This window comes from Trichechus manatus, unplaced genomic scaffold (assembly GCF_000243295.1).
Source record: "Trichechus manatus latirostris isolate Lorelei unplaced genomic scaffold, TriManLat1.0 scaffold00001, whole genome shotgun sequence".
In the NCBI taxonomy this organism is placed as follows: Eukaryota; Metazoa; Chordata; class Mammalia; order Sirenia; family Trichechidae; genus Trichechus; species Trichechus manatus.
The window spans coordinates 17,281,932-17,294,846 of record NW_004443937.1 but is presented as its reverse complement, the minus strand read 5'-3'; the positions used below and the strand labels follow the sequence as shown (position 1 = coordinate 17,294,846).

The window sequence follows — 12,915 nt, the reverse complement described above, 5'->3', positions numbered from 1 at the left end:
CCAAATAATTCAGGTACTCAGCCCTCAAGAAGGTGAAGCATAACTCCCCACTTCTCAGTGTGGGTTTGTGCACAGTGACTTCCCGCCAGTTAGTATGGGAAGAAGTCAGCATCAACAGTGATATAAGTCATGTTGGTAGTATATACCTTTTATATGATGTGATGAGATGAGAATGGCATTTTACCTATGTGGTCTTCTCCCAGAAACGTACTACCCCTGTTTAATCATGAGAGAAACATGAGGAGGGACATTCTCCACAGGCTGGTGAACTGTTAGGAGAACAATACAACTAACTGTCATGTGGTATCCTCGATGGGATCCTGGACAGAGAAAGGACGCAGTGGGAAAAACTGAGGAAATCTGAGTAAAGTGTAAATAACCTATTGATATTGGTTCACTAATTGTGACAAATGGACCATACTAATGTAAGATGTCCAAAATACGGGATGCCTGGTATACTCCTGTACTATCTTCACAATAATTCTGTAAATGTAAATGGTTCTAAAGTAAAACATTTCAACAAAAAGGTTTTTAAAAAGAGATGTTGTTAAAACAACCTATAACGATTTATTAGAAAATACACCAGATAAGGAAGGATTCCTTCCAAGCAGCCACAGAAGAAGTTCTGATAATTTAAAATGAAATACTTTCACACTGAAATGGCAATGCTGCCAACCGTAAAGAAGCCCCCGCCCAGGGAAAGCTCCTGAACGGAGGCTGGACCAGGCCAGGCACACTGGAGTCTCTCCTTGCAGAAGACGAGAGCCAGCTCACTTCATGTACTTATCCTGCTGATCAGCCAGGATTTTGGCCGAGGACTTGGCATCATAGAAAAGCTCGCTGATCTCCTCAACATGTTCTTTCTCAATGCTGTCCTTCCCATTGATCTTAGCAAGCAAGTTGGCTGGGGTCAGCAGCTGCACCGAGTACCTACAGTGGACAGGGCCAGGGCAGGAGTGAAACAGGGGCCACTCAGAGGGAGCTCCCCTCCCCAAAGTCAGTACAGACACAGGCGCTGAGCCCAGCATTCAGCGTGTGCTAGCTGTTGCGGGAACAGCAGAAAAGGACATAGGCACTTGGCTCTCCTCAGAGATCTGCAGTAACAACCCCATTAGTGAGGGGGAGAAGCCACCAATATGATGGTGAGTCCTACTCCCCAAATCTGTCACAGTCTAAAGGATCTCCAAATACCCGGTAACTCCACTGCTACTTGAAAGAACTGCAAACTTGGGCACAGGTCCTAGGTAGGCAAGGTCAAGGCATGCCAGGGAAATGTCACATGTAGCCTACTGGAAGCCCGTGCCCCAACCAAAGGCATTAAATGAGTAGTTCTTAAGAGCACCGCTCCTCCCAAACACAAAAGCTTGCAATTGTGCCTTCAAGTCCAGGAGTAAGGAACTGACTCAAAGGAAAACAGGGAAGGGCCAAGGACTGTGAACTCGTGATTTTACAAGGAGTCAAGAAACCAATGAGGAACACTGGTGAGCTACTGGAGAACAATCTGTCTGCACTCCTCCTTCCCCACCAGGCACCCAGAGAACAGGACCCAGCAGGGGAGAGGGGAAGGCAGGACCTAGGCTAGCAAGCTACCTGCCCTGGACCCTAATCTTTGGTTCTGTCCACCTCCTCTGCCAGGTGCACTCCACCTGATTTCCTGCAGGAGAAGGGGACTTCACCTGATATTCTAGCTTTTTGAAAACCATCATCTAAGTATCCTGTACCTTAAACTGCAGTACCCTAGGACAAGGCCCACCACATCAGTGACAGCACACAAGGTCCCGTGCCCTGTGAGGGTTGCCTGTCTTGATTGCCCCCAACAGGTCCAGCCCCAGCGAAGCCCCAGGGCCATTCTAGAAGGCCTGCTGGGGCTGGAGCAACCCCCGGCAGAAACAGGCCCAGGATGGTGGCTCACCTCAGAGTGGTCTTAGTGCCAATCTCCCCTAGGTGGTTCAGCGCCTCCTCGCTGATGTTGATTCCCTCTGTCTGGGAGCGGATTTTAATGATCTTTCAGAGGAGAAAAAAACATGATCAACAACTGACTGCAAATTTCCCATTTATAAAGCGATGAGGTGCTTTAAAAACAATTTTGTTTAGTGTGCCTCATCCCTCATCACAAGCGAAACAGAGGCCCAAACCTGGGCTGGTGGACAGAGCGCTGGCTCCTGCCCAGGACTGCTGGCCTTGCACACCTCCAGGGCCACCAGGCCATCTTCGATGTGAATGCTATTATGTCCAGTGGCCGTGTTCCTAAAAAAGAGGGTGCCTGGCACCGGGGCAGCTTGGTTCCTGCTTCCTTGTCCCACCCACCGGGTGTCTTAGCACCCTTCCCTTGCAGCCTCCAGGCACAGAATAACTGTGGTCTCTTCCAAATCCCTGTCCACCCCTTCCCGGGCTCCTCTAGGGCTCGAACCTTCTTCTCTGGCATGGGCACCACCACCTCTAAGCACTCAGGCAAGAAGAGACGTTTTTTATTTGCTTGATAAATACGATGGTTAAATAAATCAAAAAAGTTACTTTTAAAGATTTACTAGCCCTCCTAACATCACCGGGAAATATCTAATCGATCAAGACGCTGCCGCTCGTTGCAGCTGGAGGATCTGGGTGAAGTTGGAGGAGCAAGCTGGCGCTGGGCAGTCACAGCTGTGGCACCCAGGGCCTGCAGGCGCACCAGCACTGAGTGATAAGGCCTCCAGGATAATGATGCTGTGTGTTGTGGAGTGGAGATAACTCGAGGACTTCAAGCCTCATATAATACAGGAATTTTTCACTTTGGCAGCTTTGTAAACAAGGTATCAAGAAGCACCTGTTTAAATTAAAGCCATAAAAACACACCCAGGGTAGATGCACAGGAACTGGAAAAGACTGAGTCCCAAGCTCAAGCCTCACAAGAGGAGGGAAAAGGAGGACCAGAGGTTTATCGACCTGCCACTCCCAAAGCCTCACTTCCGCTCTCCCGGCAGAGTCCCGGAGCAGGAGCCACAGGGGTAGGGGCTTAGTCTGATGGCTCTGGTAAGGCTTGGCCAGCGTGCCAGGTGCTTGTAAATGGAAAAGGTCCTGCAGGGCGTGAGGTGGGGGGCAGGGCGGTGGTGAGGGGATGCATGCGCCCTGGGGGCGGCAGCCTTCAGCTCAGGCAACCATGGCCCTACAGTGGTGAAAGCCAGGTGCAGTCAACAAGGCTTGGTGCCGTGAGAGAGCACTAAGAAAGAGCAGACTGGAACTCAGACTTTTTTAGGAAATGTCCTAATTTCCAAATGTTGGCAAGTTGTTCACACTTCACAAACACTGCCGAGACCACATAGAACTTATTTGTTTGGCCAGCGGGCTGCCAGTGTGTGACTTCTGTGGACACTTCAGAGGCTCTAAGGAGATGGAAGCACTTCACCCTGGGCCTGGTGGGACCGCAGGAGAACACTCTGTCCTGAGTAGCTGTCCTTCGAGAGCTGCACAGAATCTGAGGTTTGGCTTCAGGACTGTCGGGGCTCTGCTCTCACTGTCTCCCGAGCTGGTCAGAGCAATCACAAGAGCTGCTGCTTCACACCGCTTAGAAGCAGACAGTTCATAAATTAGATCTTTAATCATTTAATAACCTACAGGGATAGTTTATGAGGGTGTCGGCACTGATGGCAGAGTACACAAGTTATATTCAGTTTGTTTGTTTTTTTTAAAACCTACCCCAGGCCCCAGCACAAGTGCCAAGATTGTCCCTTGAACCGACAAGCACAAAGCAAGGCCTGTCCCACAGTCTGTCTGTTCTCTTCACCCAAGAGAAGCCTGAGAGGGGCTCTACTCTCCCAGCACAGGGCAGACAGTTCCCAGGGGTGTGTGGACTGTGCTGAGTGGGGACCTCAGGCCTGCTGCTTACTCCCTGCGTGACCCACTCTTCCTGAGCCACAAACCCTGGTGCATCCCAAAGCAGCTGTAAGGCCTGAGGGTGTCTAGGAAGCCGTGCAAGCTGGTGACAGCCTGCATTCGTGGCAGACACACGGGGCTCCAGTCCCCACAGCAGGGATTCAAAGGGCTTCACAAACTAAGCCGCAGCAGGGAGGGGAAGGCTTCCAGTAACCGCCTAGGACGAATTTCCCTTCTGCTCAATGAGTGCCTTGGCTTCAACCTAGCATTCATCCAACAGCAAGAGAACATTATCTGGTGTCAAGGGCCCCAGCCATCAACACTATCTCCCAAATAATACACACAATCGACGTTATGAACTGTAGCTGTTTCTGTATTCTGTCAATCCTGCTTTATGAAGGGAGATCTCTGACAATGCATCACCAAGGCACTTCTAGGTGTTGGTCAATAAGAAACGCTGGGCAGGGCCAGGCTGGAGGGGCCTCTGGGGATTGGGAGGGCTGTAGGAGTGTCCAGGAGAGGCCCTGCTGACAAACTGCCAGAGCAAACGCATGGCCAGGGGTAACAGTTCTGGCAGGTGGGCAGCTGGCTGGCACTGTGATTAAGAACATGGGCTTCAGGAGCAGATGCCCGGGTACAAGTCAGTCCTGTCACTCACTAGCCACTGACTAGCTTTGTGCACTCGGGCAAATCATTTAGCCCAAGTCTCAGTGTCCTCATCTTTAAGAATGACAATGTAACAGTTCTCCCTGCCTCGCAGGGTGATTTGGGAATCAAAAAAAATCATGCTGGCAAAGGACTCAGGAAGATGTCCAACAAAGTGGGCTCATTCTCTCATGAATAGAGAGGATGCAGGCAGAGCCGGTCAAGAGGTCAGCGTGGCCCTGGTCCACTCACATCCAGCCATGGCCCCAACCGTGGGCCCCACAGCAGGAGAGACCTATGCCAGTAAGAAGACCCTCGGGTGCAAGGGTGGGCATACTGCACATCACCCCAGGGGTACATCGATCTAGGGCACGACCCACCACCACTAAGCAGATGGCATGGGCTCTGCAGAGATAGCCTGGTTTTGCATCCTAGACTGGCCACTCACCAGCTCAGTGACGCAATCATAAAAATAACACAGACGGGGATCATAACAACTACCTGAAGTATTGTTAAGGGGACTAGAAATCTAAGTGTAACATGTCTGGGCAATGCTTGGCACGCAGCTGGTACTCAAGCTCCAAATCAAGAGAGAGTCATTTCCTGCAGAGGGAAACGGGACCATGTCCCCTGGGTTAAGGCCTAAATTCATACATCTCTGTCACCCCCCAGCTCTAAGCCAAACCCAAATTCAGCTCATGCTCTGGAGTATATGCCATGTGCCAGGCAATGAGATCAATGCTCCCGTGTACACTTCATTTAGCCCTCTTATTATAAGGTCAGTTTTATGACTTCCATTTTTAGGTGGTTCTTCTACGCTGTGATCCTGTTTCACAGCTCATCTCTGTAGCTCTTTAACAGCCCTCAAGGACTCTGGTCTATAAAGTCACAGACCTGCCCAGGCCCGGCCTCCACAGCCAGAGAAAGCCTGTCACTGATCACGTGGTTTACAGCAGAAGGCCATCAGGTACTACCAGGACTCTTGCCTCCCCCGCCACCCCACGTGAGGGGGCTGTGTTCTACACTCCCCTGGAGCCAGTCTCCTGTGTGTTCCGGTGGGACAGAGCCCCCGGCTTCACCCTTAGTAGAAGAGGCTTGGGGCTATCACCAGTTCACATTTTACTGCCCCCTTCTCCTGGAGCTGGTGTCCTCCCTGATGGCTGTCATCAAGTCAAAGCTTTCTGTCTTGCTCCTAAAGCGCATCAGATGGGAGCAGTGGAGAAGCGCAGCCAAGATCCCAGGCAGCAGGGGGGTCTATGACGCTCTAGGCTTTATCCAGTTAGCCCTCCACACTTTTCAGATGAGGGGACCGAGGCTCAGAAGCAGTTTGACCCTCAGCCAAGTGGTGGGATTGTGAGTGGGACAATGACAGGAGAGGATAGTGAGGGAGGGGAGGAGGGGGCTCACCTGCTTCATCTCCTGCGGTGTGTACAGCATGGTCCGGATGATCATCACCCGGTCCAGAAGATCGAGAGGGATGCCGTGAGGAGAGATGACATCCTCAGTGCCTCTGCAAAGGCCAAAATCACTCGTATCACCCATGCATCTTTTAGACAAGGAACTGGAAACACAGGTTTAGCCACTCACAATGACAAAGACTAAGAGCCAGGACCACAGAAAAATCAGACTAATATTCAGGTAGCTTCAAAAAACTTCACCATCTTCCTAAGTATCAGTTATCAGAGGAAATTTGGCGAAGAGAAAAGAAAAATAAGTCATCTACAATTATACTCAAAAAATGATGACCTAGATATTTGCCAAAATTTCATCTATACATTTTTACAAATTATACTAAGCTTGCACATAATTTTTTTTATTTTGTCCATGTTGCTTCAGTCTTAAAATCATGTTTAATATTTACTTAATAATCCATCAATTATTACTGAACCCAAATTGTTGAGCATTTAGATAATTTCCAATTTTTGTTGCTGTTATCATCATTTTGATAAAAAAATTTTATTCACATAGCCATCAACATTCCTCAGAACTTCTCACAGTGCCTGCCAGACAGAATTCCTGCCACAACCCTGGGTATCTATTTGAATGAATAAATGACTGTCCTAATTTACAAAGCTACATAAGTGATCTGATTTCACTGTATCATAGCCAGCACTGGATATTCTCATTCTTAAATATTTTGCTGTTTAGAAAAAGAGGGAAGGGTAACACCTTGTTGTAATTTCTATCTCCATAATTACTAACAAGGTATCTAAATATTTTCCTTTATACTCATTACTTATTTTCTTTTTGGGAACTGTCCAGTAATATCCTTTGCCTATTTTTCTCTTGAACCCTTAAAGTACTTTTGCCAAGCCAAAGGAAGAACAGGTCAGGAGAGGTGCCCAACATGAAAACTACAGCCTTGTCCACCCACTGGACTGTGAGGCGCCACTGCCTGAAGGGAGGCAGGCTGGGCAGACACTGGGGACACATGAAGCTCGGCTTTTGCCACAGTGTTTGGAAGCTACATGGGCCTCCACCTCAGCCTTTGGAAGTGCTGAGGTCTATGTCAGCACCACTTCCAGCATTCCTAACTTGAGCAAGACTGCCGAGAGTTTATCATCATATCTAAATAATATAACAAAGAACAAGGCATGTCCTTTGGATTTAATGGTTGCTGTTCTTGTTAGGTGCCGCCTAGTCAGTTCTGACTCACGGAGACCCTATGTACAACAGAACGAAACACTGCCCGGTCCTGCGTCATCCTCACAATCATTGTTATGCTTGAGCCCACTGTTGCAAGCACTGTGTCAATCCATCTTGTTGAGGGTCTTCCTCTTTTTTGATGACCCTCCACTTTACCAACCATGATGTCCTTCTCCAGGAACTGGTCCCTCCTGATAACATGTCCGAAGTATGTGAGACGAAGTCTTGCCATCCTTGCTTCAACGAGCTGCACTTCTTCCAAGACAGGTTTAGATTTGTTTGTTCTTCTGGCAGTCCATGGTATATTCAACATTCTTCGCCAACACCAAATTCAAAGGCATCAACTCTTCTTCAGTCTTCCTTATTCACTGCCCAGCTTGTACATACGTATGAAGCAACTGAAAACATCATGGCTTGGGTCAGGTGCACTTCGGTCCTCAAAGTGACATCTTTGCTTTTTAACACTCTAAAGAGGTCTTTTGCAGCAGATTTGCCCGACGCAATGCATCGCTTGATTTCTTGACTGCTGCTTCCATGGCCATTGATTGTGGATCCAAGTAAAATGAAATCCTTTACAACTTCAGCATTTTCTCCGTTTATCATGATGTTGCTTACAGGCCCAGTTGTGAGGATTTTTGTTTTCTTTATGTTAAGGTATAACCCTGTAGTCTTTTATCTTCATCAGTAAGTGCTTCAAGTCCTCTTCACTTTCAGCAAGTAAGGCTGTGTCACCTGCATATCACAGGTTGTTACTAAGTATTCCTCCAGTCCTGACACTTCGTTCATCTTCATGTAGTCCAGCTTCTTGGATTATTTGCTCAGCATACAGATTGAAAAAGTACGGTGAAAGGATATAACCCCATCCCATGCCTTTCTTGATTTTAAACCATGCAGTATCCCCTTGCTCTGTTAGAATGACTGCTCTTGGTCTAAGTACAGGTTCCTCATGAGCACCATTCTCGTTCTTTGCAATGTTATCCATAATGTTTTATGATCCACACAATCGCATGCCTTTGCAAGTCAATGAAACACAGGTAAACATCCTTCTGGAATGGTCTGCTTTCAGCTACGATCCATCTGACATCAGCCATGATATCCCTAGTTCCATGCCCTCTTCTGAATCTGGTCTGAATTTCTGGCAGTTGCCTGTCAATGTACTTCTGCAACTGCTTTTGAATGCTCTCTAGCAGAATTTTACTTGTGGTATTAATGATACTGTTCCATAATTCTGCATTCTGTTGGATCACGTTTCTTTGGAATGGATACAAATATGGATCTGAATATTCAATTTCAAATATAAGTAAGCATTCTAGAAATACAACTTCAGTAAAAATTCTGTCTGTTGAAATTATATCCAGTCAGTTTAAGTATAAATGGATATTTATTATTGTAAAAAGAAATGCTGCACAAATGAATAATTGTTAAACCTGTTGATTTTGGGTACAAAAATAATTAAAAACTTTCAAAATAAACAGGGAACTAGATTAGTAGCAAATATTAAGATAACTTTAGAGAAATCATCTTTTTTTCAATAACGAGTATATCTTAAAAATATTTTCTACGAAACAAAAAAGAGAATCAGAAGATTAAATTCTATCAATTCAAATTTCTGTATCTGATGTGCTACAATCTTCACACTAAGCACGATAACCTTTAAAAACTACATTTAATTTTTAGTTATTTAATTCCATTTAGGTCATAAGTCTTTTTTTTTTTTTTTAAAGTCCCATATGGGAGTTCTTTACATCTTAAAAAGTCAATTTTGCCACGTTAAAATATTCCAAGGACAAAAATACCCACAATTCTACAACACCCATAATAAATCAGCTTCAATTCAGATATAATAATAAATATAAAAAGTTTAAAGAAAAGGTTAGAGAAAAGTGAGGTACACCCTTATAAAGAACAGACTGCATAAGCATGCATTAAGAAAATTTCTTAGAGTTTTGAGTCCATAAAGACTAAAAATTCAAACAAAAAGTCTGTTAAAAGACTGATTGAGACTGCTAAGCACTTTTCAGTAATTAAAGACAAAACATTTGAAATTTGTCCAAGCTATGAATCTTAGGCACAAAGTTTCTTCTAGAAAACACATTAGTGAAAAATGGTCTCCAGAGTGCTATTCCACTAAGCACAAAAGGGTCCATGATGCTGCTAATGGGCCAGCTGAGTGGGAGCAGCTGTGTGATCCTGCACAGGCACAGGGTGGGGACCACAGGAGAAGCTCTCAGTGCGGACCCATCATTGTCCCTGCACGGAACATTCCTAGTAATAAAGTGTAACGATGATCACATTTTGGCTGAAATTGCAGGTTTATTCTTGCATCCTAGAAGTTCATTTCTAACTTCGGCCTTGGCCTCATATTGATTTTAACATTTTGGCACTCAGTAATTGTCCAAACTGTGTTTTTGGTGAACCTCTTCCAGATACACAGTTTTGGGCTGTGAGAGCACAGGCCCAATTTCTACTAGGACTCCAACACAGCACATCTGTAGGAACCAGGCAATTTCCTACAGATATACCCACATATGTGCAAAATGACATACGTACAAGATTAGCAGCATTGTTTGTGATAACAATAACTGCTGAAAACAACCTCAATATCCAACAAGAGGGGTAGAAGAAAGAAAAGAGGCAGCAAGGCAGAGTGATTAAATACTCTGGGGTCAAAGCAGCTTGGGTTCATACAGCAGCTTCGCCTAGCATCTCTTTACCCCAGTGCCCTCATCTATAACCTGGGGCTAAAAACAGTACCAATCTTTTAGTAAGGTTTGAAAACAAACCCTGTTGCCGATGAGTCAATTCCAACTCATAGCGACCCTATAGGGCAGAGCAGAATTGACCCATAGGGTTTCCAAGGAGTGGCTGGTGGATTCAAACTGCCAATCTTTTTGGTTAGCAGCCAAGCTCTTAACCACTGTACCACTAGGGCTCCTAGGAAGGTTAAATTAGTCAATATTTGTAAAGCGTTTCAGACAGTGCCTATTACAAAACACCAAATAATTTTTTGTTACAGAAATCAAAATTAAAAACTTGTTTATGGAGAATATGGCACAACGCTAGAGGGATACACAAGAAACCAGTAATAGCGGTTGCTATCAGAAAGAAGTGAATAGTTGCAGCACCAGATTAGGACATTTCAAAGTATATTCTTTTTGAATCTTTCACATTTGAAAGCAAAATTAATTTAAATGAAAAAATTTTTAGAAGCCTCTAGTTCCTGGAATCAAGGCCACACTCTACTTTAGACACAGCAAAGCAAGCCACAGTGGCCACCTGGGTGAGTCTACCGGCAGGCAAGCTTTGTGGCAAAACACACTTTGCTTCAGAAGCCAGGAAATGCCAGTTCCCTTTCTTGGGTCTCAGTTTTTACATCTGGACTTGAGACTTCTTCAGGACCTCTGCAACTCTATATTTTCCACCCAGTAAACGGTATGAAGTCCTAGTGGCAAAGTGGTTAAGAGCTCAGGCTACAAACCAAAAGGTCAGCAGTTTGAATCCACCAGCCGCTCCTTGGAAACCCTATGGGGCAGTTCTACTCTGTCCTGTAGGGTTGCTGTAAGTCTGAATCGACTCAATGGCAACAGTTTTTTTTGTTTGTTTTTGTTTTTAAATCCAAAGAGAGATTTACCACATCTGATACCGGAAAGGAAAAAAAAATTTACAAATCATCCTCCAGTTGTGCTATTTTTTCCACCACATATTTAACAGCTCTTGACCATACATACTGCTCCCAAATTAAACTTTTAATGCTTCATGTCCTACACTAGGTCAAATGAATGTTAAGCACAAAAGAGTTTCATTATCCAAGGATAATTGGTACCACAAAAAATCCACTTAAGAATCCCTCAAAACCAGGGCCCAAATTTCACATTAAATGGTTTTATCAGAAAAAAAAAAAAAAAAAAAAAATTAAAGAAAAAAGTTTATATTAACTCACATTTAACAAAACTAAAGTTTGAGCCATAACCATGAACTAATCTCTAGAATGAACAAAAAATAAGTCAGTTATGAACTTTTTTTTTTTTTTTGGCCTAAAATTTCCAACAAAGTTATATAACAGTCCCCTCTGATATCCTTCATATTATAAACATACAGAGGTCATGTTTGCAATTACCAGCACTGTTCCTAAGGGACCGTCTTCATTCTTCTTTGATATCAAAGTACCTTGCAAGACTTATAATGTTACTTTGCAACTGATTTTTATGGTGTTTGCACTGAGTTGACAATCAGAAAGGACTACTCAACACAGGCAGCTGTGTGATGCGAGAGGGCAGGCATAGCGGATATATGCTAATGTTGAGGGGGAGGATGTCTGAGTGGGCATTTATTTTAGTTGAAGTTGGCGCATTTGTGAATACATCCCTCTTATTATACTCTAGAGTTTCTCCACCATGCACTGTTGATATTTGGGGCCAGATTAATTCTTTGTTGTCAGAGGCTATCCCATGCATTGTAGAATGTTTAGCATCATTCTTGGCCTCTACCCACCAGATGCCAATAGCACCCCCCAGTTGTGACAATCAAAAATGTCTCTTAACATTGCCAAATGTCCCAAGGGGGATAAAATCGCCCCTGGTTGAGAATCATTGCCTAATAGCTTCTTATGTAATCCTGTAACCAGAGGTAAACAGATGACACAAAGCTCTTCCTACTGGCATAAAGCACACTAGCTAAAGAATGCCTCTCTGGGTAATATGAAGGGTAACTCGCCTACATCTACTTACCTTTGGCCCAGTGGGCATAGTAAGAGTGTTAAAGAAAGCCATTTGATTTTTTGAGGAGGGTGCTAAGACTATTTTTTCAACAAATAGTGCTGGAAAAACTGAACATCCACATGCAAAAGAATAAAATTGGACCCCTACTTCACACCATGCACAAAAAATTAACTCTAACTAAATCAAAGACTTAAATGTAAAAGCTAAAGCAATCAAATTCTTAGATGAAAACATAAATGTAAATCTTCGTGACCTTAGATTAGGTAATGGTTTCTTAGATATGACACCAAAAACACAAGCAACTAAAGAAAAAATAGATAAATAGAACTTCATCAAATTAGAAACGTTTGGTGTGCCAAGATAACATCAAGAAAGTGAAACGACAACCCACAGAATGGGAGAAAATATTTGCATATTATATATGATAAGGGTCTAGTATATTTAAAGAACTCTTAAAACTCAACAACAAAAAAAAGACAAATGACCCAATCAAAAAATGAGCAGAGTGTGAAAAGATATTTCTCCAAAGATATGCAGATGGGCAATAGAAGGTAAAAAGATGCTTGACAACATTAGTCACTAAAAAAAAAAAGAAAAACAAACCCACTGCTGCAGAATCGGTTCTGACTCATAGCACCCTATAGGCAGAGTAGAACTGCCCCATAGTGTTTCCAAGGAGCGCCTGGTGGATTCAAACTGCCAACCTTTCGGTTGCAGACATAGCTCTTAACCACTATGCCACCAGGGTTTCCAACATTAGTCACTAGAGAAATGCATATCAAAAGCACAGTGAGATATACTTCACACCCACTTAAAAAAAACCTAACCCATCCAGTCGATTCTGACTCATAGCGACCTTATAGGTCAGAGAAGAACTGCCCCATGGAGTTTCCAAGGAGTGGCTGGTTGATTCAAACTGCCAACTTTTTGGTTGGCAGCCATAGCTCACTATAGTTCTTAACCACTGCACCACCAAGGCTCCTCACACCCGCTAGGATGGCTATAATCAAAAAGACAGACAATACCAATATCACTGAATTGTATATGTAGAAATTGT

General features: G+C 44.3%; 1 protein-coding gene across 1 annotated transcript in view; it reads right to left on the bottom strand.

The window, feature by feature from the left end:
• Positions 1 to 246: 246 nt before the first annotated feature.
• Positions 247 to 12,915, bottom strand: part of RUVBL1 (RuvB like AAA ATPase 1) — a 51,319-nt gene continuing 38,650 nt past the window's right edge. Inside the window, exons 9-11 of the mRNA XM_004368397.2 lie at positions 5,902 to 6,004; positions 1,913 to 2,004; positions 247 to 930 (exon numbers count right to left, since the gene is read on the bottom strand). Of these exons, the coding sequence (XP_004368454.1) occupies positions 771 to 930; positions 1,913 to 2,004; positions 5,902 to 6,004 (355 nt within the window). The 3' untranslated portion in view covers positions 247 to 770. The remainder of the gene's footprint in view (positions 931 to 1,912; positions 2,005 to 5,901; positions 6,005 to 12,915) is intronic.